The sequence below is a fragment of the Bos javanicus genome, chromosome 9 (genome assembly GCF_032452875.1).
Source record: "Bos javanicus breed banteng chromosome 9, ARS-OSU_banteng_1.0, whole genome shotgun sequence".
Classification (NCBI taxonomy): Eukaryota; Metazoa; Chordata; class Mammalia; order Artiodactyla; family Bovidae; genus Bos; species Bos javanicus.
This window is the reverse complement of record NC_083876.1, coordinates 32,444,496-32,470,675: the sequence shown is the minus strand read 5'-3', so window position 1 is coordinate 32,470,675 and position 26,180 is coordinate 32,444,496. Positions and strand designations below refer to the sequence as shown.

The 26,180-nt window shown below is 34.9% G+C and overlaps 2 protein-coding genes across 7 annotated transcripts in view; one reads left to right on the top strand and one right to left on the bottom strand.

Annotated features, from left to right (window-relative positions):
- Window positions 1–26,180, bottom strand: part of CEP85L (centrosomal protein 85 like) — a 148,000-nt gene that overhangs the window by 58,804 nt on the left and 63,016 nt on the right. The gene's annotated exons all lie outside the window — the stretch shown is intronic.
- Window positions 11,924–25,047, top strand: PLN (phospholamban). Of its 2 annotated transcripts, XR_009738430.1 has the most exons (3): window positions 11,924–12,036; window positions 20,192–20,672; window positions 23,369–25,047. XR_009738430.1 is itself a non-coding variant. In XM_061427465.1 (2 exons), exon 2 carries the CDS (start codon window positions 20,280–20,282, stop codon window positions 20,436–20,438), a length of 159 nt encoding a protein of 52 aa, XP_061283449.1. In that variant the 5' UTR covers window positions 11,924–12,036; window positions 20,192–20,279; the 3' UTR covers window positions 20,439–22,703. The 2 variants fall into 2 exon arrangements, 1 of the variants encoding a protein (XP_061283449.1); XM_061427465.1 differs by lacking the exon at window positions 23,369–25,047 and having other exon boundaries at window positions 20,192–22,703.

Below are 26,180 nucleotides of genomic sequence, written 5' to 3'. Positions count from 1 at the left end.
TTGAGAGAGAAAGATCAGGTGAAGTCAATACTGTACACCAAGGATGCAAAAACAGAGTTGGCAATGAAGGGCAGCAGAACATGCCACTCCAAAACACAACTGTAGGAGCTCATCAACATGCCACCATAATTAATGACATGTTAATTATTTTGAGCGGTAGGCAGTTGAAATCCAGCCAATGCAGGGAGAGGCTTTCTCTGAACTCCACTCTCCGCCTAAAGACAGATCCTCCCAAAGGAACTCAACTGTCATAAATCTCCTCCCCAGGAGTTTCATCAGAGAGGACTGGCTCTTAGCACAGAAAAGAAGACTAGAAGCAGACAGTGTACCCAAAGTTCCTCAAAGGTTATCATCGCTCCTATCTATTCTTCTAAGGCCTAGTCATCTCTCTTAAAAATCATGTATCTCCCCTGAGAGGCCTGTATCCTTCCTCTGCTTTTCTTGAATTGAGCGGTATCTAATCCTGAATTCTAAAGCTACCACTCTGAGCTCCTCATTTTCCCCTGAGTATCTTCCATGGGTACACAAGGTACACATGTTAATAAACTTCTATTTGTTTCTCTTGTAATCCATCTTTTATTACAAGGGTCTCAGCTAAGAACTAAGGATGGTAGGGAGAAAATTATTTGTCCTCCTGTACAGCAACCTACAAGATGGTTCTTAAGAGCTGTCGATACTGAAGAAGAACAATGAAGCTGTCCAATTAAACAGGGGGCAATTCTGCTCCCAGATATGAAAAAGAAGAAAGTATTTTATATTCAAATAATGTCTTCCCTATGACCAGTAGTAATACATTTTAATCCCAAGTATTTAGAAGACAATTAAGAATTTCCATTCAATAAAGTTGTAGCTGGTCACGAGGGGAATACCATTTTGTGGCAGAATTTCAAGTCATCAGTCATATTTTTACTTGCCCATTAACTAATGTAAGTAATCAAAGAGAAAGTAATTTAAACATATGAACATATAATTTATAGCTTGTGAATAATAATAAAACTTTAACTAGACATGAACATGAAATCTAGAAGATAATTACAAAGGCATGTAGCTGTGAGCGAACTCCAAGTATGGAACAGAAAGGAAGTCATTAAAGTCAGGAACATTTCAAAATGTGTTCAGCAAAACAAGGACATCTTTTATAAGTAAACGTTTTTAATACATAATTGGTAGTTACCAAACTCAGGGAGGGAGGGGAACTCCTCATTTAGATGTTTTACCTAAAAATGCATTAAGATACACTGTTGCAGTGGTGGTTTAGAAAAGAAAACAGTAGCCTAGCCACACAGTCTAGTCTGAGTGTTCTTGCTCAGTCATGTCCAACTCTTTGTAACCCCACCAGCTGGGGTCCACCCGGCTCCTCTGCCATTGGAATTTTCCAGGCAAGAAAACTGAAGTGGGTTGCCATTTCCTACTCCAGGGCATCTTCCCAACCCAGGGATTGAACCTGTCTCTCTGATATCCTCTGCACTGGCAGGCAGGTTCCTTACCACTGTGCCACCTGGGAAACGCAGCCTAGCCAGTATACTAGCATAACTCTTCTGCATCTAGACCCCAACCACCCAGAATTCTAACGTATGTATGGCCACCTCATTGTAAACAGCAAATTTCAGTCTAATAATTGAATAGGGAAAACATGCATCTACAACAATCCCAAATATATCTATTTAGATGAGACCCAGATGCTATGAAAAGTTGCCAAAACATGTCACGTAATGGTCAAACATGCTTCTAAAATAAGCGCACTATTTGCATCTGAAAATAGCTCCAAATTCTTTGGCCTCTGCCTGGACAAATACTGTTAAACTTAGATAATCTAGTGCTGCCACACTTAACTGGACTACAACCTCTGCAAATCTTCAAGTTTGTTATCTCTCTTTCATTTGCCTTTGTTATTTAGCTCATTCATCACTCACAACATGTCAAATAACACAGCAAATCTTCCTCTCTTTCCTGGAATAATCTATCTGAAGAGATACTCTACGAGTGCTTTTTGTTAAAAATATCAGGATACCTCACCCAAAGGTAAATTCACAAAGCTCAACAATATCGATGAAAATAAATTACAAATTATGTAGAATTTAGAGTTTTTATTCAAAGAGAAGGAAAAACATGGATTACAGAACTATCATTACAACAAAATCTGTATCTTACATATTGTATTATTACTAAAAGAATGTGCATAAAATAAAAAAAATTCTATCTTTAAGCCCATGTTATTATTTATGGAATGCATTACTACATATTTCTCTAAAAAATAAAAACAAATCATATAAAAAATTCTATCCATAAACTTTTTATCAGAGAGACTAATTATAAACGAAAGTCTGCATCATGACTCTTGAAGTTAAAATTACAGAAGGAACTGAGGTTTTAATGATCTCACTATTTCTTTGTCTATATTATTAATTCTATGATGCTATTTTTGCCATCCTGATATGCTTTACTGAAATAACAATACAAATATATCAAGTTACTTCAAGGGTAAAAGACTCTAAAAAATGATAAAAAGAAACTGATGAGAGGAATACATAGCTACATTTTATATCTTAAAAGTACATGTATATGAAAATAGAACTGTAAAAGTGTTACTGATTTCCACCATGCTACACAGCTTAAGTTACTATTAATTTAACTCTTCTTTTGGAGGAAAAGACATTTTTCCTCTGAAAAATCAATCTGGTTGATGTATAATCTTTGTTAGCATCAGCATGTTTTTTAAAAATGCCAACAAAGGAATGATCTACGCATGAAACATGATCTCATTACAGTTGTAACACAAAAGTGAAGGGGTAAATGATATATCCAAGATTGAGGAGCGAACCATTTTCCCTAAGCAAATCAATCACAAGATTCAGAGTGGAAGTGCTTAAGTATTCAAATGTAACAATGTATTTCACCTGTAAAAAAAGAGAATGCAGTTATTTTCCAAACCTTTTGCATGATTACTTAAGGATAACAAATTTAGATTACAGAGCCAGAGTCTACTAAAACAAAGCGGTAGTATGAGCACTGACATATTCCACTTATTTTTAAAAGCAGATTACCAAAATGTGTCTTATCAATTTTTTTTATCATATTGTACCACTGAGAGGTAAAAGAAAAGTATAAAATAATAAATGTGTTTTGGGGCCAAAGTACTGCCTACATTATTTAAAAATGTTATCTAGGATTTTTCTAGAAGGATACAAAAGGAATTTATGAATGATGGTTATCTTGTGAGAAGACAGGGAGTCGGCTTCTACTTTACATCAACTGGGATTAACTGACTTTGCTTGGCATACATATACTACTTTTTTTCTTTTCTGACAGTGCAGTTAAGGGCCATTAAGCACTTTCTTCTTTCATATGTTAAAACACTGTTGTTTTTTTTCAATATATATTCCAAGAGTCAACAATGGGTAATCTCAGAGAAACTGTTGAGAGTTTAGACAGGCAAGTTGACTGCTGCTCAATTTAAACATGCCTTCACGTATTTTTCTAAAAAGTATCAGCACCAGCAATGTTAGAGATTTTTTAAAATTTTTGTGGTAAATGCCCAGAGTCTAGTTCATTCCCTAGACCATAGCACACAATCAACAAAAAGAGAATGACTAACGATGATCCCTCAAGGATGTTTCTCAGTTTTCAAAAAAATCCAAAGTTGTTTTGAACAGCACAGACAGGTATTGCAATTAAGAGTATTATGACAGTACTTATGACAGTGCTTCCTATCCCAGTTTAGTCTGTATCCTGATAAGCCCGGCCTTATTCTTTTAAAACTCTTGGTACACAACACAGAATCTGGTAATATTTGCTAAATATTAAGCAATCTAAAAATTTACAAACTTCAAAAGGTTACCATCCCTGAAATTATCATTACTTAAAACCTCTATTAACATTTTTATAGCAATGATATATATAATAAAAAAGATATGTATACACACTCTCAAGATCATAGTTCAAAGATTAATCAACAGACTTACATTTGAATAAAAATGATGCTTTCCAAATCTTGAGGCTCAGCCTCATTTCTCTCAGACCCAGGTAATCTTTGAGTAATCTATATAACTAATTTTAGTTTGCATTTTAGACATATATTTGGGGAAAAAAGTCTTCAGTGACTATGTTGTACTTCTATTCTGTACGTGTAAAGTCTCAAGAGCACTTTTTGATTCTCACACATTCAGCACCCAGGTTCATAATAATCCAAACACTGAATTTTTAGATATTTTATGTTTTCAAGTCAGATTTTTAAAACTGACATAGTAATGCTGGAGTCAACAATCAACTCTTCAGATATCTATGGCCCCAACTAAGCAATAAACCTATAAAAATGAATACTTTAACAGGGAAGCCTGAACAACCAAATTTGCCAAAAGTATGCTCTTGATCTTAGTGCTAACAGCTGGCCCTGGAACCTACTCACTTCCTCTGACCAACTCAAGGGCAAATGAAAACAGCAGATGACATGTTCACATCCTTTTGCTGTGCTATATAAGCTTTTAATCTGGAGATGGGTTAAGGAGGAAGTACAGATTCACTGCGATATATCAAAACAGTGTACAACAGGTACAATTCTCAATGCATTAAACTGCTGATAAAAACTTAACATCTGCACATTAGAAAGTTGTGCTTATTAATCTTATCTGCTGGGACATCTCTTGCTTTATAAGATAAACACGGTTTCTACATATTAAAATCCATTTTACATAACCTTTTCAAGAATGCATCTATGCTAAAAATTCAAGGGCCACTTGCATTTGTATTCCATAACTGCCTTTGACTTAGCCCTTTACAAGCTCATTTGTAATGGCAAAAAATATTTTAAATATCCATTAACCTTAACTTCTATGGGATAAGTAGTATGAGGAGTAAAGAAAAAATAAATCAGCCCCCATTCATGAAATGCATGCAAAGAAAAAATAAATACCTAAAAAACATATTAAGTACCCCTCCAACTTCTGATTTATCTGAGTTTCCTGAATTGTAAGAGATACTTAATACTTACACAATTAAAAATTAAGAACAAACAAACAGGCTTCTCCCTACACATTTTTGAATAATAAAGTCAAGAAAGAAAGGAATAGATTCCAGATAGAAGAAATAAAACTCACAAATGGCAGAGTTGTCAAATACAGTCAGTTAGGAGGAGATGACAACACCAAATTAGGAAAAACCTCTGTATGCAATGGCTGTAAAATTTGGGTTTTTAATTTTGAGGGACATGGTGATAATAAAGAAAAGTTCTCAGCATGTGAGAACCAAATTTACCCATGAGAAGGCAACTTGGATATCAGAGTAAAGAACAGGAGAGGGTCAAGACAGTAGGTTATATAAAAGCTCAGAGGAGAGCTGATGAGGCCATGGGAACAGAGATCTCGAATCGGCAATCTGCATTTGATTTCCTAGTGGACCAGAGTCTGTGAGAAGACAGAAACAAGGATCAGTCCCAAATTTCCATTTTGGATGACAAATAATGATGCCAACAAAGAGACCAGGAATCAAGGAGCTCAAGCACTGGGGTGTAGAGCAAAAGATAATGAATGTAACGGGGGTGGGGTACGCCGGGATCTACAAATCTTTGAATTGGATTGGAATCTTCCTAACAAAGGAATAACCTCATGGTCTACAGAGTTCTGAAGCAAGTATCTGGAGACTCGAGGGTCGCCTTCTGTTGTTAAATTGGCTGTTATGTGTATGTGTGTGAATGAGATTTTCCATTTCTTCTTTTGGCTTCAGTTCTGTCAACTTCTTTTGTATAAAATATGCAGCTCTCTTAGAAATCATATTGGTGCCAATTTGACTCTCAATCCTGAATTTTCTTGTCCTCCTAGTGTTATCTTGCACTAGTGGTTAACTTCCAAATGTTAAATGTTTATCTGTACATTACTTGTTTACTGATAGACAAATTCCTTAAAAAGCCACAGAGCATGCTACAGCATTTCTTTCCATCACTTGGAGTGTGCTTCATAAATTTCTCCCAAATTCTGCGAACCTACATGACAAGCACTTCCTTTAAACTAACTGGCTTCTCTTGATGTCAAATTCTTCCCCTTTCCTAATTGGGTTATTAATATTTAATAAGGCAAGAGTCTGTCCAGAGTTCAGCATTTATTAAAAAAAAAAATGGTTTAGCCTTCAAGCATCTGACATGTCAATTTCTAAAGCAAAATCTACCTTCCTTTAAGTTTTATAAGTTAAAATCTATCTTCTTAAGTTTTATAAGTTACTTTAGTATTGGTCTTTTTTTAAACCAACTTGATGAATAACTCCTATCCTCCCTTCTCTATGATTTTAGGCACTTTCCCATTCCCTAAGTCATAGACTACTATTCTTATCATTTTTGCTCTTAGATGTCTTTTCAACAAATTCTTCTTTAGGTAGCTTTAAAATTTAAAGCAGTAATTTCTCAAACTTTCAACAGAACAAAATCCTTACGACTTAAGTAAAATCCTGGGAGTCTAACCCAGAAAAGCTCCTTTTCTTTCAAGTATCACAAAAATTTATTCAAAACTTGCATTTTACTATATTACATATTTAAGTATTAAAATGCTTTAATTCTGTCACAACTTAAATTTTCTTGTCAAAATGTTTCCAGAAGGAAAAAAAAAAAAACAGGTCTACCTAGAAAGGTCTTTTGCTTCCACACACCACAACTTGGAGTTTAAACACTCAGTGTAAAAGATTTTATACATCATGTGTGTGTGTGCTCAGTTATGTCTGACTCTTTGAGACTCCATGGACTGTAGCCTGCCAGGCTCCTCCATCCATGGAACTTTCCAGGTAAGAATACTGGAGTGGGTTACCATTTCCTACTCCAGGGGATCTTCCCAACCCAGGCATCGAACCTGCGTCTCCTACGGCTCCTGCATTGCAGGCCGATTCTTTACCACTAAGCCACCTGGGACTCGCTTTATACATCATAATTTCCTTTAAACAAAGTAAAATCTCAAAAAAAAACACAAACTTTTAAAGAATACCAAATTAAAAATGCCACAAAACTATAAAACAAATGTAAAGAAATTACCCTAGAAATCAGACTAATCATTTACCTGGGAGGAGAAAACAGGGGGAATATGGGCAAGATCATATAACTATTTAGGTATACATTAATAGCCCAATTTGGAGGGACTCTCTTGGTGGCACAGTGGTTAAGACTTTGCCTTCCAAATCAAGGGGTATGGGTTTGATCCCTGGTTGGGTAAACTAAGATCCCACATGCCTCGTGGCCAAAAAAGCAAAACATAAAACAGAAGCAATACTGTAACAAATTCAATAAAGATTTTTAAAATGGTCCACATTAAAAAAATATTTTTAAAAATTTGGCTTTTGTTTAGGTGGTAAATGTAGAGGTACTTATTTTTTTAACTATTAAAATAAAATTAAAACTAATAAAACTAGTAATTACATAAAAGCAGGCTTTGCAATGTTAAGAGTATATAAATCACCATGAATTATTATGAATCAAATGAGCACAGTAAATAAAATTTTTTTTTAATTTATATATAGATTCAAATTTAGCAAGTATAGGCTTATACTTCAACGTTCCCTCACTCTTACTCTATAAATATATTTACATCATTTTTAAATGACAAGAAAGTTATTTTCTCAATTACTGTACTCTTATCCCCAATCTCTCCCAATTATTTTCTTCCCCCACAATGAGCTTTAAAATTTATGTTTTGTTTTTTTTAACTGCCTAAAAGACTTCTGCAGAATCATTCAGTACCACCATGCAATCTTTCCTGGTTCCTCCATTATTAATTCACTCATCCAATCATCCATTCAATCAGTATCTATAAGAACTGCTATGAGCAAGGTGCTATACTAGGTAATAATACTATAAGGAATAAAGAGGTTATAAACATGAGTTATTGGATCAGCAGAGCTTGCAATTTACTTTAGGCAGATACATTTCTAAACACAATAAAATGAGATAGATAATTATAGGGGTACATGCAAAAGTGTTTATCATAAGAAAGAGAGGGCTGCACAGAAGACGTAAATTGAAATAGTGCTTTAACGGGGACACAGGTTAGTGAGGAGGGCATTCCTACAAAAAGTGAGGAGGCTTAAAATAGAACAATAGCTTGTTCAAATAGCTGCAGGCAGCTGTACAGGGCCAGGGCACAGGATACAAAGGAATGTGATAAGAGACAAGCTGGAAAAGCAGGGCTTAAAAAAGCAGACTGGGAGATCTTGGTTTTAGCCTGTCAGTCTTCTTTCCAAAAAGGGCTGCCCCATACAAAGACAGAAACTGCCTCCAGCACAGGACTTCTTAATTTTCTGTGCCATGGACTTTTTCTGGCAGATGGCTGAAGCTGACTGATCCGTTTTTGTGTTTTTATATCATAAAATACACAGAATATCAAGTAATTTTTATAGACACTCCACTCCTAAGGTAGGGAAGCATAACTGTGGGCTGTGTACAGTAACTTTCTTCCGGAAAGTAAAAGAAGGAAGGAGAGGGAAAGAGTAACTTTGCCATGGAGAAGCTTGACGAATGCGTCACTCCAGCCAGGTGGTCCAGGTTAACAGCACTGGTAAGTCATGCCGACAGGCATGTACACTTGGTATGTGCTGAGAACGGTACTCTACCTCTCTGATCTTCCTCTCGAAAACACATCAACCGGCCTCACCACGAGAAAAACATCAGACAAGTCCCACCTGTGGACGCTCTGTAAGAAACTGTCACAACCAAGGGGACCAGAGGAGACACGACTACTAAACGTAATCTGGTGTCCTGGGAAATCCTGGAAAAGAAAAGGAACACCAGGGAAAACTGAAAAAATGGGTTTCCTTAAAATAAAGTATCAACACTGGTACACCTGTTGTGATAAATGTACCAGACTTGTGTCGGATACGTCAACAACAGCGGAGGCCAGGTGTGGGGTTTACACTACACTACAGTAAGTAAGTAAGTGTTAGTTCTCAGTTGTGCCCGACTCTTTGCGACCCCATGGACTGCAAGCCCACCAGGCTCCTCTGTCCATATATTTGCACTAATTCTGTAAATTCAGAACTGTTTTAAAATAAAACTTGAAAAAATGAGAAACATACATTAGAAAAGAAATTTCACCAAATATTAAAAAAAAAACAAATTTATGTTGTAATATTTCTGCTTTATTTCCTTTTTTCTTTTCTGTTCTTCTTTATTAATGCATTAAATAACAATATTTACAGACAGCTTAATTGCATAATTTCAAGTGGTATGAATATGAATAGTATTTCAAGCTATATCCCTCCAACTGTTCTATATGAAATTATCTAAGACTACTATAGTGACAGTAAACATACAACTGAGGAAAGGCTAAATCTCATTCAGAATTTAGTAAAAATAAAGATCTTTAACATGTTTCCTATCCAAGTTCAAAGGGCACTGAACTCTACCCCTGGGCTGTAAGAATCATCTTCAAAAGGAAAATAAGTACTAACACTAAATGGACACTGTGTTGCAAGATCTCTAAGTCATTATATACATATTTCATCTTAGGAAAATCCTCACGACAAACCCATCCCACAGATAAGGCAGCTTAAAGAAGTTTGTATAAGGTCATATATACCAAAAATGGATTCAGACTATAGTCTGAACCCAAATGAAGATTCTGACAAAGCACCTCTAAAAACACTTTCTAGACCATCACAGTGGAATTTCTGAGGAAATACCTACTGATTATTCTGTAGTTCACCAAAGCTCCTAGTATACAACTTTCTGTTTAGGCAATCAGCCCAAAAGGAAGATGTAACACTTTCTAGAGCTCCGTTTAGACTAACAATGATGATCAGCTGCAGCAATAGCAGCTAAACCAAAGGAAAACGGTAGACACAGAAGCTCCCCACTCTTGCACAAATCTGAAAAGTAGATTTTTATCTCCTCTTTCCAACTCTAAACACACACACACTTTGTTAATATCCTTCTGGGTGTACATGTGTGTGTGTGCATGCGCGCGTGTGTGTGTCAACCTATATAGGCTTTTTGAGCAAATCTGCCAACATGTGAAATACCTAGGCCATATTTTATTCAGTCTGTGGTAGTTTCTTACTTTATACAAGTTAAGTATTACTAATACTATTTTCTTAGAACTAGAGGCACTCACACAATGATCTATCCTCTAAGGTTCATTTTCAAATGAATGTGTAGGCAAACTTAAAGCAGACTTGCTAAAATTAGTTTGTTTTTAATAATTCATCTATTTCCATCTTATAGTTTCTTAGTTGATAAATGCTACTCTCTGGAATGCATATCCATGTTACACTATAGCTTCCCCCTCTAACATGCCAACCTACCAGAGAATTATAACTAAAGAGGTCCAAATCTGAACCATCTGTCACTTAGCAGCTATGTCATATTTGACAAATTACTATAAGTCATGTTAGGGTTGTATTTCAAGTCCCTAGGTTTTGAATGTCAGTAATCACTGGCAATTGATAATAATCAGAGATCCTTATTATGTAAGGATTGAAAGAAAAAATGCTTGAATAGCACTGAGCAAAACGTCAAACGTTCATGCAATTTACTTAATTTCGGGTTTTCCTTTTAAGCTGTAAAATTTTCCCTTAGCAATGTTCACAGAGGGCCTTTGCTGAACATTATTTCTCTGATAGTTTTAGCCGATTCTTTAAATAACAAGAGATTTGTTTTAGCAAAGGATTTATCTTTCTTTGGAAGAAGCCAAAATCATCTCCATTTAAGGACACATAAGCAGCTGCTGCAAAAGATTTTAGTTACCCATAAGAAAGTGAAGCAGGCTGAGTTCACTTTGCTGTAAGCATTTTAAAAATTAAAAATAACAAGTAGCTTCTCCAGAATTACAGTCGAGATTTAAGAATCAGAATTTGGAGGAGTGGTGATTTTAAGTTAATCTAATATATAAACAAAAAAAATTGGGGGGTGGGGGACAGGAAAACGATGCCTGGTTTGTCAAAGGAATTCTTTTCTGTTCTCAGAAGTTCAAAAGATCATTTCATTTACTAAAATTTCATTTACATAGTAAATTTCAGGAAAACAACTACTGCATTAAGTGAGGCACACCATTTTAGAAATACTACTTAAATTTCCAGACACATGCACATCTATCGTCAATAAAGTAGCATTAACTAGGATGCCATTGATCAGTTTTGTGGGATTACATCTTTTTGGCTAGAAAGTTACTCCTGATACTATCAGCTTACTGGAATTTTAGTAAGATTTTATGGCAATTTACTGCAGCTGGTTAAAAAACCTAAATACTTAAATTTGAAAACAACAACTTTTCTTGGGGTGATATCTATCAGTTTAAAAAATGAGAATTAATGTTCGTAAATACATTGCTATTTTTAGAGCACTAATTGAGAAAACAAAAGTGAATTAAATACATTTCTTGGTTCTTACTTTAACTATAAGATAAAGCTAATTTTTTAAAACCAAAATCAGATTTCTCATTCTGGCTTTCTCACACATACTCTCTCCCCCATATACAAATAGGTATGAGAAAAGAATAAGTCGGGAAAAAATAGGAAATTTGATTCTGTGGCAATTTAATTATTATCTTGTTACAAGCTAACATTATGAAGCTTCAGTACAGCAACAACAACTCAATGAAAGCTGTTTGGCTTAAGGCAGTATTATTATTCTCACTCTATTAAAATTCCTATTATTTTAACAATTTTAGTTCTTTAACATTATCACCCTCAGATTATAATTACTTCTGAGCTGAAGATGCATGAACCTTTAAAAAAGAGCTTTCTACCACTCCGAACTTTTTCACTTATCTCCCACATGCTTTTTAAAGTTAAAAACAAAAAAATGAGGCACAAAGTGTTAATGACCTTTCCATACCTAAGGTTAAGATAAATGACATTCTAAAATGTTTGGCTGTGATAAGACTATGGTTAACCAATCATAACTTCAGAATTCCTGTGTGACATCATAAGACCTCCCTGGAACACTTTTTCTCCTCCACCTACTTCAATTGTTCCCATAACTCTGGTAAGAGTCAGAAAACTTTCCAGCTAAACGTCGGATAACACTTCATGTAACCCACAGTATTCTATATTGTGATCGTCACAACAGCCAAGGTAAGAAACAGATTACACTGATTATGGCACTTTCTAGAACTCAAACTTACTGAACTTTTAAAAAAGAGTTAATCATATTTTCTGAGTTTCAGTTCAAATTTAAATAATAAAATGTCTGACTGACATAAAGCTTAATTTCTAAATAAATGTTTATCTAAGCAGTGATAGTAAGAATAAGACAACTTAGAAATCATAAAGGTAGCATTCATCTTTGATCTTGGTTATTGGTTTGTCATTTTGATTTAACTTTCACTTTTATTTTGCTGTTCAAAAATTATTATATTGTTACAAGCTAACATTATGAAGCTTCAGTATGAAGCTTTGCTGTTAAATTTCTGCCAATTAAAATCTTTCAATTATGTTACCATGTTTGGTGCTAGTGGTGATTTGATTTCTCTATGCAAAAATAACGATTTCATTTTGCTATGTGTTACTCTGTTGAGAAGTAGGGTGGGACTGGTCTACTTACATCCAGAATTTTATGAACAGTTGTGTGACTGTACAAGAGGCACATTACTGGCATGACTACTCCAATATTATTCTGATTCTTTACAGTGAATATTAACAAAGTAGAGTTTAAGAAATATATCACAAACTACTTTTACAAAGTCTAGTCTACTTCTATTAAAAAAAAGCTTTCAATAAATCGATTTATTTATATTAAATTCAATATTAAATCACAAACTAAGACTTTGGACATTTCAAAACACTCGTCAAAAATATGTAAAATTCTAAAGTTACAGAACATTAATTTATTTTAAAAATAATTGCCATATGCTTGTTATTTTGGTAGTACATGTATTCCTAAGAATCTCATTTGAGTGAATTTGAAATGAATGTTTATTCTGCCTATTAATGAATATATTTTTATTAAGTTACTGTCCTCCAGTGTTTCCTCTCTGGCATTTAGAAGGTGGGGAGCAGTATGAAAAAAATGCACAGGAATGGAGATGCCATCATAAATTTTGTAACTTCTGCTTATATTCTTTTCCACTCTAGATTCTTAATTTAATATACAAAATGTGTTTTCATTCTTAACTTCTAGTCAGGGCATAAAGGATACTGCATTGATTTTATTTCATTAGTTTTATTTTTATATATGTCAAAATAAAATTTAATTCTAGAATTCTAAGTTCTTAAGACAAATGTTAACTCTACTGCTTTTAAGAGATAAGAACTTTGCATAATTCCATAAGCAGCTTTCCTTAAGGCATCTACAAGCATGCCTTTCTCGTTTTTGTCAAGTGCCTCTAAGTGTCCTCATATTCATAAAACATTTTTCCTTTGATATTACTCAAGAGTCACTCAGTGTAGGTGTGTTACTTGAGCAGATTTGTACATTTTTACTCAAATATCCATCAAATAACATTCTCACACTTCAAATGAGATGTTCATGAGTTCTTTTATAGTACCAAAATTTCACATTACATAATTGCTCCACAAAGTTGATAATTTCTAGAAAGAGCAGAAATTCTACTAAAGTTATCCTTCATGTGTCCAGATTAACAGAAATTACATAGTTAGTGACTGTTACCCAAATTTTATACATGGTGTCAAACATTATGTCCTAACTAGTTCATCTCTGTCATAAGGTGAAATTTAAATACTGTCTTTGTTTCATGCAGTTTAAAACTAAGTGCTAAAAAATAAGTCTGATGAAATAAAGTAGGAGAAATGTGAAATATGTTTAAATTGTGAAAAACTGAGTGAGTTTTAAAAACACAGGTAAGAGCTAGAGTACTTTGCTTAAGTAAGCAGAGTCGTGTCACTATGATTTCCTAAAACTCAAACATCAAAATGATTTTAACAGTATTCCAGTGGACATAAAGGAAAATAATGTTCCAGAAAAATTGCATTTGGTTACATATTATTTCTTAATCTCACTAATTAGAAGAATATTTGAATGAACAAAATAGTTCCCCCAATTTTAATATACTAGGTAAAATATTAATTATGTAATGTATTAAAGTTTTAAGTAAAAATTAGAGTATCTAAGTTAGACTGTATACTTCTTACCAATCCTAGAAACAGTTAATTAAAGCTTCCTTCTTCTTTAACAATTTTCTAAATGTACCATCCACAAATATTTCATTTGATCCTCTTAATTCCCAAATGTTTGACACTCCATCTCTATTTTACAGTTTAGGAAACAGATGCAAAAAGGTGAATTGCCCAAGGTCAGAGAGCTAGGAAATGGTGGCGCCTTGGCAAGAGCCAAGATTTTAAGACTCTACACCACACACACATCTCATCCACTGATCAACGGCTTAAAAATAAATCACGACACTGGCAAAACAAAATGAACTCCAAGTCCTCAAATACTATATGGCACTCCAAAAGGCAAAGTTAGGGGATACAACTTCTATTTTAATTTAAAACCACACCATTTCATTTAAAGTTAAATTTATGCCTGAGGCATGATGTCCTTAATCACCTTTATAATATTCTCCTGACCATTTTAAAAGCTAGGGATATAATACTTATAGATGTCCCTCAATTAATAAGCGAAACATCTTGGAAGACAAAATTCAAAATAACTGGCACAGACCTTAAAGAACAGTAACAAGAATAATCAAAGTTTCTTTTTGTTTCATTGCTAAAATACTCATGTCTTTAATCTATTTAGCTTTGATATCGAAAATGCAGGTTAATTTCTCCTCAAAACTTTCCCCAAAATTGCGTTTGGTTACATATTGATATTGTTTCTTAATCTCACTAATTAATTAGAGATAGGAGAATATTTGCATAAACAGAAACCACACTTGCATATTTTATTCCAGTTTCATACTAAATTCTTAGCTTTCCCCGGTTTCATTTCTGACCTCCTCACATCATACCATTTAAAATATTCAAGCCTATTTGTTCTGCAGTGCTTGAACAGAGGAATCTTGCTTTATTTATGCTATGAAAAATCACTTTCATCTAAAAGTAAGAATTAACACAGTACTGATCATACCAGCAAAGAAGAAAATCTAAAGGTTAGAAGTCAAGTAAGTGATGCTTATAAATTACAATCAACTAAATGAGATAGTATGTATCTTTTTGAACATTTTCAGAAACAGTCCATCAATATTCTTATCCTACATAATTCTGAAGCATGCAGCACCAAATAAACACAACAAAATGAGGCCTGGGTGTACAGCTCCATCCCAGTATACTTGTAGTCAACTGAGGACCTCTAGTGCTTTGTATAATGCATTTCACCTACAGGTTTTTCCAAAAAAGGGTGGAGAGAGGGGACCAACTTACTCATTAGTGGGGGTACATTTAACTGGCATTCATTTTCCTTAAAACTTCCTCCCCCCATACTTTTCCCCCCAAAGAAGAATCTGAAGGTTAAAGAGTATTTTAATTGCAAATAAATTAATTTTAACATAACGAACAGATACTAAAGACAAGCCTACAGATTGGCAACAGCAATCTGCTAATTTCAAAGAGAAAAATCTCTACGCTGCTGTTTAATGAAGTTCCCTAAAGGCAGGGCTTTGAACAAGGGAAACATTTCATTATGAGATCAATCTAGGGGTTGAGGATATGTTGATTTTTATGTTTACACAATTCTTTTCATAACCAGGCAGAAGCAGTTTGAAGACTCTTTCAAATAGCCACTGTGGACCAACAAAGTTCTGGGAAGTTGCTGTTACAAAATAACTTCTAATACAACTTCCAAGTTTATTAGCACTGCTGCTGCTGCTGCTAAGTCGCTTCAGTTGTGTCCGACTCTGTGCGACCCCATAGACGGCAGCCCACCAGGCTCCCCGTCCCTGGGATTCTCCAGGCAAGAACACTGGAGTGGGTTGCCATTTCCTTCTCCAATGCAGGAAAGTGAAAAGTCAAAGGAAGTTGCTCAGTCGTGTCCAACTCTTAGTGACCTCATGGACTGCAGCCTACCAGGCTCCTCCGTCCATGGGATTTTCCAGGCAAGCGTACTGGAGTGGGGTGCCATTGCCTTTTATTAGCACTAGGGAAGTCACTCAGTCGTGTCCGACTCTTTGGGACCCCATGGACTGTAGCCCACCAGGCTCCTCCGTCCATGGGATTTTCCAGGCGAGAGTACTGGAGTGGGTTGCCATTTCCTTCTCCAGGCGATCTTCCCCACCCAGGAATCGAACCCGGGTCTCCTGCATCGTAGGCAGATGCTTTACCATCTGAGCCAAAGCACTAGGCAATCTCAAAAGAAAAGAGATCCAACCAAAGTGAACTTGTGGATGCCAACTAATTGATGACAAATCTAAAGATGAACTGGTCTGATTTAATTCAACAACAACAACAAAGATGCATACACAATCGCTTCTGGATTATGTGCAAAAATGACTGCAGAGTAGGGGAAAATTAAAACCCTCCAATAATCCTAATACAGACAAATCCTGTAACTCAAACCTATAGAGAATTCTAATCTTCTGAATCAATTTAATGGGAAAAATTTTTCAAAAAATTATCTATCAGACGATAGTCTTAGATGTGTATTACTTGAAGTTACTCACAAAATATCCCCATGTTTATTTCACTAAACGCATAAACAAGCAGACAAAAATTAAAGGGAAGCAAAATTCTGAATGCCACAAAGAATTTAAAGAATTCATGGTTTCAGCAGAGGGAGTACTGAAAAAAACTGAAGTTCAGTAAATTCTGCAAAGCACTGAAGTGCTTAAATTACAGGTGGGAATTACTGTTCAGCATTTATAACATCAAAGTATCAATTGTAAGCAAAACCTAATGCAGACACCAAAAAGTTTTCAAAGGTCTATTAAGGTTCCTTTTGCACAAGAATGCATCTGATGTTACCTTAAGAAATAGAACTCACTACAAAGTGAGAACTGCTGCCGAAGCTGACCCAAAATGTGGCCTAACATGACACATGGTAAATGCTGAAAGATTAGAGTTGTAGTTTGTTCTCTCTTTCTTCCACCAAATACTGCTGCATTCACAGCTTAGCTCTAAGAAAAGGAAGGGAAAAAAAAAAGACTACAGGAGTTCTAAACTCACAGGATAACTGTGTGCAGAGAGGAGGAAAAAGAATAAAACACCTGACAACCATGCCATAAATTATGATGGAGTGAAGGTCACAGACAGCTTTAAAAATAGGGCTGTGCTATTCCCACACACAGCTTTTCAATTCTCAACTTACAACCGGAAGCCCCATCACAAATTCTGGCTTAATTACTATCATATACATTTTGGAAGTTCAGCAGAATTAGGACTCAACACATTTCAGACCGTACCACCGTCAAATAGAACTGGGCCCAAAATACTGCACGCACAAAGCTTAACATTTCAGCATGTAAACAGGATTTGTTTTGGTTTTAGCACAAGGTTATAAAGTGACTATTTAGAATTATAACATATTTCTAAGTTTGACAAGAAACAAGACAGTATTTTTGGTGGTCTCCTTTATACCCAATTTGTCTCCAGGAACTTTTCTGACAATACTTGGCTGAAGTATTATGAGATCATCTTTTAAGTCTGTCCATTATTCATCATCATCGGATAGCTCATTTCTTCAGGACAAACCTCTTTGTATTTCATAAACACCAAATACCCACTTGTACAAAGTTCAGTTCAGGTTAATTCTGTTAGTCACTAACAATAGTTTATTTAAGTTTTAATTTCTAAAGTAAATATTCTAAGCCTCACTTTCCTCATCTGTAAAGAGACTTGAGAAGAATACTGGACATTTTGTTTATCAAATTCTATGACCTAAATGGTTCATCTGTTAATCAAAGCACTATCTTTGATCATTAAAAATTTTCTAAAAATATTAAAGTAAATCAAAATAAATCACCGTTCAGCTTCACTGATTTATTCAAATGGTACTCATTTTGCACTTAAGCACTAGAATACAAAGTAAGCCCGTGAATTTTTATACTCATGAACAGGAAGTCTAGAAGGGGGAACAGGCATGCAAATCAACATTACAGCACAGCTCAGCCCGCTAGCCACATCTTGATACAGGCAGCACTAGAGCCCTACTAAAACCCAACGGAGGTGATAACCAATCCTGCCTTAATGAGTAATGGAAGGTTTCATTAGGAAGTGATATTTAAACTGGACCTTAAGGATTAACTGAAGTTTGCCTGGCAAAGAATCAAAGGTAGAGGCTGGGGGAGGGGAGACATTCCAGGCAGAGCCAGAAAAACATGTGCAAAAGACAATCATAAAAGGGAATGAAGTATTTATGGAAAGGTGACACGTTTCATGTGACTAAAGTGTCGCTCCCCGGTGTCAGGGGAGGGGAGTGACTTCATGATGAACTGGCTTGCTCTTCCTTTTCCATGTTGTATCTCACAATAACTTTAAAATTCAGGGCTTGTACACCATTTAAGTCCTAAAGCTTCATAAAAATTAAGTTCAGATAGGAACTACCAACGCTAATTCTTTACAGTCTTCTAGGTTGTGCTCTGTTATATACAGAGACCAGTCAAGTTTATATAAAAAAGTAATAATCTTCTCCACAATTACCCAACAGTAGAAACCCACGACATCTATAATAAGCAAATATAAGCTGAAACAATTTAAAGAACTTTTTTCTTAAAGAACAAAAGAAAAACCCTTTATTTCTTTATTTGGATCTCCTCACTACAGGCTAGTCTGTGAAGGAGACCACAGGGTCTTCAGCCAATGGAGCCAAGCTGAAGTGCTGAAACTGTACAGAATCCAACCAACCACTGTGTATCACGTGGTGTCTTTGCAACAGTAAATGAGTTCTAACCTAATCTAAAGATCAGGCCTAAAGATCCTTTCTCATTCTTTCAGTTCTTCCCTCTTCTTCAGCACTAGTCTCTCTTGCAAAATACAGCTGAAGACTGAGATGGGTCTTCATGAGATGTACAACCACTAGGGAGAAAATGAAACCAGGCAGCTGGGCTAAGGCAGTAATATCTTGATCAGCAGAGATGTATCAAGAAATGTTAACAGTTATTATCTCTGGCAGTTAATTATGACTATTTTTAAAACTTCATTTCTAATTTTTCTTATTTCAAAATACACAGAAGTATCCTGACTGACAACAAATATTGCCAAATTATTACCTCTGGGCACTTAACTTACAGCTAATTTTTAATCTACTGAATATACCTAATTTTCTACAATGATGTACTGTTTTAAGTTTTATTTTGTTTATTAATCAGCACAGGTAATTGATCAGGCAGCAAATAATTAATTAATTAGGCAGAACAGCTTGTGGGAGCTCTGAAAGAAAGCAAATGCAAACACTGTTCGTAAGTATAGGCCCTTTGCAAATGGCAACTATGCGTAGTAGACAGTGAGACAATGATAATTTTATTACTATGCCTTCTGAGTCTGACAATCTTTAGTACTTAATATCATCCTGTTAAAATGCTACTTAAAGTAGTATATTTTACAAAGCTATAAAATCGTCAAAACAAATGAGAAACATTTCAATCTATAGTTCTGGTAAAACACTTCTCATTGAACTATTTTATTTTGGAGTGAAGTCAACATCTGTAGAATAATTTATTGCATGCATTTCTTTTTATAAAGTTTGCTCTGGAGCTATTTATACACTGATGCTCAGAACAACTGTGCTCACAGAGAAAATAGTCTTAATGAAATAACACATAAGAACTTTGGCCCAAGGTAGCCCAAGACAAGCTGCATCCTAACCGAACTATACTTCCAGTCATTTTGAGAGGAGGAGGCCAAGACTGAAGTTGCTGCTGCTGCTGCTGCTAAATCGCTTCAGTCATGTCCAACTCTGTGCGATCCCAGAGACGGCAGCCCACCCGTCCCTGGGATTCTCCAGGCAAGAACACTGGGGTGGGTTGCCATTGCCTTCTCCAATGCATGAAAGTGAAAAGTGAAAGTGAAGTCGCTCAGTCGTGTCCGACCCTCAGCAACCCCATGGACTGCAGCCTACCAGGCTCCTCAGTCCATGGGATTTTCCAGGCAAGAGTACTGGAGTGGGGTGCCACTGCCTTCTCCAAAGACTGAAGTTACTATACCCCAAATATAAGATATGATGGTACCATCACCAAAAAAGATAGAGCCTGAGCAATACACAAAGACTATAGAGGTATTTGATGTTGTAAATACAAATTAGGTTGAGGAAGAGGGATTAACACAGAACAGTGTTTTACCTGTTCAGAGGATAGGTCACACCTATGATCCTAAACCATTTACTACTTTTACATTCCAGGCTACCAAAAAGAAGACGCACTTGGCTGGCAGCTTTTTATCTTTCTCTTGAGCATTTGAAACTCCGGGCTCCCTGCCTTCCTGGTACCATGGATAAAGTCCAGTACCTCACTCGCTCTGCTATAAGAAGAGCTTCAACCATTGAAATGCCTCAACAAGCACGTCAAAATCTCCAGAACCTATTTATCAATTTCTGTCTCATCTTAATATGTCTCTTGCTGATCTGCATCATCGTGATGCTTCTCTGAAGTTCTGCTGCAATCCCAGTGCTGCCACTTACCACCATCTGCTTAAAATCTGTCATCCCATGAAGAAGGGGAAACAATACTATATAAGAGACCACTTCCTAAATAGAAGAATTTCTTTGTGAAAAAGTCAAGATTTGGAACAGAGCAAATTGTTAGCAAACGTATTCATCTGCTGGATGTTGTAAACATAAGAAGGGCTTTATTTTCAAAAATTAACTTTAAAGTGACTATAATGTAAGTGTGCATAATGTAACTGCTAATTTTCTAAACAGACCTTAAGTTTCTATCCCAAATCTTTCCTAAGGATGAACTAGGAGTTTAGTTTTGAAACTGCACTGCTAATAAGTTCACTTCATATAGAGAGCATCAGCTTCACACTTTGGGATAAATATAATTTATATTGTACTGTAAAAGCCTCTTGGATGATTTATTGAGTATTTTTCAGGTCCTCACCAAGTATATCAACATAATCATTCAAATGAAATATCGTTTGAAATACCCCTCATATCTGTTATCTTGTTTATCATCATACAGAAGTCTCCATAGTAACTCTATCAGACCCTACACTCTAAAACAGAAATTATACTTTTTCTACAATACCCTAATATTTTAAGTTTATGAGAATCGAGTAAAAACAAGCAAGACCATACCCTTAGATAATAAAACAACTAATCTTCTCAAAGAATTACCGAATTTTAATATGTGCAGGTAAACCATAATCTGTTCTCACCAGGACTTTATGATCAATAGACAAGAACTGTTGGCTAATTTAACATCTGACAGTGTGATTAGCCATAATTACTAATATACTAGTAGAATAGAACCTCTCCCTTTAAAGCACTATAGCTAATTACTTGAGTTAGAGCACATAACTTGCCACTGGAATCATAAAATTTTAAGATTAGAATGATTCTACAGGTTGTCTTCTATTTTAATCTCATGCTCATTATAGGCAAGCAAAAGAATAAAAGAAAAAATATTACTTCGAGCATCAGAAAATGAAAATTTTAACTCTCTCTCCAAAATCAACAAATTCTTAAATTTTAAAGTAAAATTTTTATCCCACTACTGTTCATGATAAGGTATAGCTATTTTTCTTAATCTATCAACCAGGTTGTAAACACCTATGAGGTAGGCCACTCTACTACACTAACCAGCAACACTAATCTACAATGATTTTCTTGCTGAATACATTTCAAGTTTCTCTTCATTTAAAAATATCTTCCAACTACTCATAGAACAATAGAAGCAAAAACTGGTCATTTAAAAATTTCTTCAAACAACTCATAAAACAGAAGCAAAAGCTGGTTTGGAAAATACATTCACAAAAATTTGGTACATTGACTTAGTTTAAAATTAAGTCTAAAACAGTTTACACCTATATTACATAATTCAAAATTTTTACTACAGTTAAAGACATACTACCAATATAGTAATTATTAAAGGAATAGACGTAATTTACTATAAAATTTGCCAAAATATGGTAAAAAAAAAATTGGAAAAGTCAATCTTGACTATGGCTTGTAACACAAATGCTACTAACAAAATAATGAAAGAAATATTACTGTTTTTTTTAATCCCTGAGAGGTACTAGAGATAGAAAGGGGGATAATGTTGGTTCACTGATATCTGAGAACAGAGGTTTCATACTGAGAGAGGGATTTCTTAAGTCTCACTATGGATCGGATATCCCTAATATCAACCAGAAGAGCTTATAAACAAGAAGTAATTAATGCATTCACTTCACTGGTGTCAATAATTACCCAGGCAAAAAGTAACCAAGTTCTATAATTAATTAGCTGCAATGATCCTAAAAACAAGTGGAAATTTTGAAATAATAGGTTCTAGCCTTTTCATTATGTTGTTCATTACAAACATCAACTTTAAATCATAAACTGTGAGGTTATGGAGCTTTTCCAAAGTCAAACAGAAATAAGAATTGTTTTGTTGTTCATTCTGCCTTTAATAGAAATTAAAACCTTATACTTAAGGATTACAGAATACTGTAACTCAGATTATATTGTAAAATAAATACTCATTCTTAAAATGGAACTTATTTATTCTGTTTATCATAATCTGTAAAGAGTAAGATACAATGAATTATGTATTTTAAAAACTTATATACCAAATGCTCAAATTCTAACCTTACTTTACAGGGAACCAAAACGGAACTATTTTTTAAATGTTTAATGTTGCCTTTTATATTATTTGGTTCAAAATGTTTATTTAATTCAAATCACCTACATTAAAATGAACCTTCTTGAACTCAGTGAAATTGCTCATGATTGATATGACCATAAAACAATCTATCTATAAGGAGTTTTGACTTTGTAAGCTGTTTTCAGTAACTTTCCCCAAATAAGATCAAGATTTTCCTAGTAGAGACACAAGAGGGCAGACAGACATAAAACAATGAATTTCCTACTAGCTAGAAATTATTTATCCTTTGATTATTTTTGAGTCTTCTGGCATACTGAGAAAACAGTAAAATTTCAAAACAATTTGCTCTTCTAAGTAATAGCACACTTTAAAATGTCTAAAGATTATGTGCCAATACTATATAGAAAAGATGATGGCTTGGAAAAAGTCAAACACATTAATAATTTTATTCATTAAAACATGTATAACAAAAATCAATTATGCATTTTAGTTACCTAGTGAATGTCATAATGTCATAGTCTATTTGTTGAGAGTGTCGAAGTTTTCACATCTTTCAATATGGTTATGTAAAATTATCTTAAACAGTAAAAAAAAAAAAAAAAAAAAACGGTGCAAAAAAAATAAAAACAAGAAAACTTTCTTTTCAGAAAATGTAATAGAATACACAAAATGCTCTCACATTAAAAATAAACCATTCTTATGTCATGTTAAGACAAAAACCAAGTCATTTAAGTCATTCTACTAAATATTTATATTTTTCATTTACACAGGAGAAATCTTCCAGTAAAATACGTTGAAATCATTAGGTGTCAATATCCTGGATGATCAAGCCCTTCCTTGTTTAAAACAAGCACAAAATTTTATCTTCTTCTTTTTAATGTCTGCAACACAGTACTCAGAAACATCCTACAGAATATAAGAGAAGAGAAGAGCTACTTTGTCAATAAGAGACCACTCCTTCACTTCTGTCTGGAAGATCCACTGTGAGCTTACAGGGATTCAATGGATCGTGTTGTATGTAGAAATATGCATCCTCCATTTCCTTCCCACCCCTCTCCCCATCCCCCAAAAAGAAATGCAAAAGGGGCTTAGAAAGGGACACAGTCTTTCCAGAGAAGACAAGAGTCTGCTGTTTGTTTTCCTCTTACATCACAGTTTTTGTAGGGTTAAACAGCTTTAGGCAAAGGTGGGAAGAGAGCTGCTAATGTAGAGCAGAGGAAAGAACCAAAGACTATGGTGGACATTGTACATGGAGACCTATATCCTAAGGACACCTAAGGACACCCGATGCCTCTCTTCATTCTCAAGGGGAAATGCTTCAGAGTTCTACACCACCTGTATTCTAGCTAATTTAGTAAGGAACTATGAGAAACAAGGAACACCATGCAAAAAAGACTGTGAGGCTGGCTCAGTAGATGTTCAGGACTGAGTTCTAAGAAGAGAAACACTTTCATGTCGCAATACTAATCTTTTGAGGGAGTAAAAGGAGGAAGGAGGCTCTGAGCATCAAATGAGGTAAAACATTCTGACAGCTACAAAAGTTCTAGATAAATTTATGGTGATGTTAGATTGTGACTCTCAGCCAAATTCCTTTTCTTAGCTGTAAAATGTTTTGTTTTTTCTTCACAGTGACAATCAGTTGTCATTGAAAATCACATTCTCACAATTTATCAATGGAATAATTATTATTAAGGCTCTTCCCTTTATACAAAAATTAGACTAAAAAGAAGTCAATGTTTTAAAGAGACCTAAGAAACAAGAAAGATGAGAACTTTAAAAGAAAGATATTTGCAAGCTCCAAGGAGAAGGTATTGAAGATTGTTTTCTTCTATAACAGTCCAGGAGACTTAGAAGAGAAGTTGTCAAACATTTCAGTTAAAGTATCTAGGTTTTCTTTACCTGGTTTCACCTTTCTACTATGAAACTTTGAGCTTAAACTTTAAGCACTATAAAGAGACCATCCTAAAGGTTAATCTAAAAGTAGGACTCTCCAAGCACATGCAAATTTTGTCCCTTTTCACCTTCTTCCTCTACCATGCACCAAGAATATTTAAAAATAAGTTTGCTCCACAAAGCACCTCCAAGCTACCTACCCATTCTCTGCATTGCTTCAAGGTTGGGGAAAACTTTGATTACTGAAGAGGATCCTCCCAACAGAATGGAAGGAGTGAAATTAGTACTTATTCTCTGAAATTCACTCAAGCTTCTCAGTTACCTCTCTATGGCACCTACACTTCAGGTTGGAGCAAAACATTCAGTCCCCTCCCCCAACCATCCCAGGTTATTCCAGTTCTGTGTAAAGACACCAGCTGGAGAAACAACTATCCAATCCCTGTTTTCCTATAACCACAAGCACTTGAGAACTAAAATATGACAGCATTTGATAAATTAGGTTTCCTATCTTTCAACTGCTTGAACAGATAAATCACAATAAATCTGGTTAAACTGCTCTTTTATGATTTGTTATTCAAACATCATGATACATCTGTTTGGTTATGCAGTTTAAATATATATAATCAAGATGATAAGAACTATGTTCAAAATAAGAGTAAAGAAAGCGCGGAGGAGGTGTTAAGGGCTCTCCTGTGAATGGAGCACATTAGGTTATGTGTATGTTTTGGGGCTGCGCTCAGATTCGTGACGTTACTAGATAAGTGATTTCCTTATTCTTTCATAGAATATATTCCTTTAATCTTCATTATTTTTTATTAGTAATTTTAAGTTTTTACTCCAGGGAAATTCTGCAATTTTCGATGAAATCACTTTGTTTCAGAAAACTCTGGTAATAAGAAAAAAATGGATGACAGGATTTATGAAAAATTCTACAGACAACAGGTTTCCCAGTTAAAATGCGCTGCAGACAATTACCTTGGAACAAAAGACATTTTCACATCAAGAAATTTACACATTTACATGTGACATTAGGAAGTACACACTTCTCTTTTTATGTAATATTATCATACAGTACTTTCCTTAAAATGATTAATAAATCTTAAAACCCAATTTTTTTTAAAAGCGCATCTGTTTTATAAACCTGAATACATACCAACCACTGCCAAAGCTTTATCAATGACTTTATTTCCACCTCCTCATTTTATAGATGGCAGAAGCTCTGAAGAAACATATACACAGCGAACAAATATATGAGAAGGTACTCAACACCACTAGTCATCAGGGAAAGTCAAATCAAAATCACGATGAGCTATCACCTCATACTCATTAGAATGGCTATTATCGGAAAGACAAGAAATAACAAGTGTTGGTAAGAATGCGGAGAAAACAGAAACCTTATACATGTTGGTGGGAAAGTAAACTGGCACACCCACTATGGAAAAGAGTACGGAGGTTCCTCAAAAAAATCAGAGAGCTACCCTATCTATGATCTAGTAATTCCACGGTATTTATCTGAAGAAAAAGAAAAGACAAACTTGAAAAGATATATATGCAACCTTATGTTCAGTTTTACAAGAATGGCCAAGACATGAAAGCAACCTAAGTATCCATCAATAGATGAATGAAAAAAGAAAACGTGCTCTGTCTCTCTCTCTCCACACACACACACACACACACACACACACACAC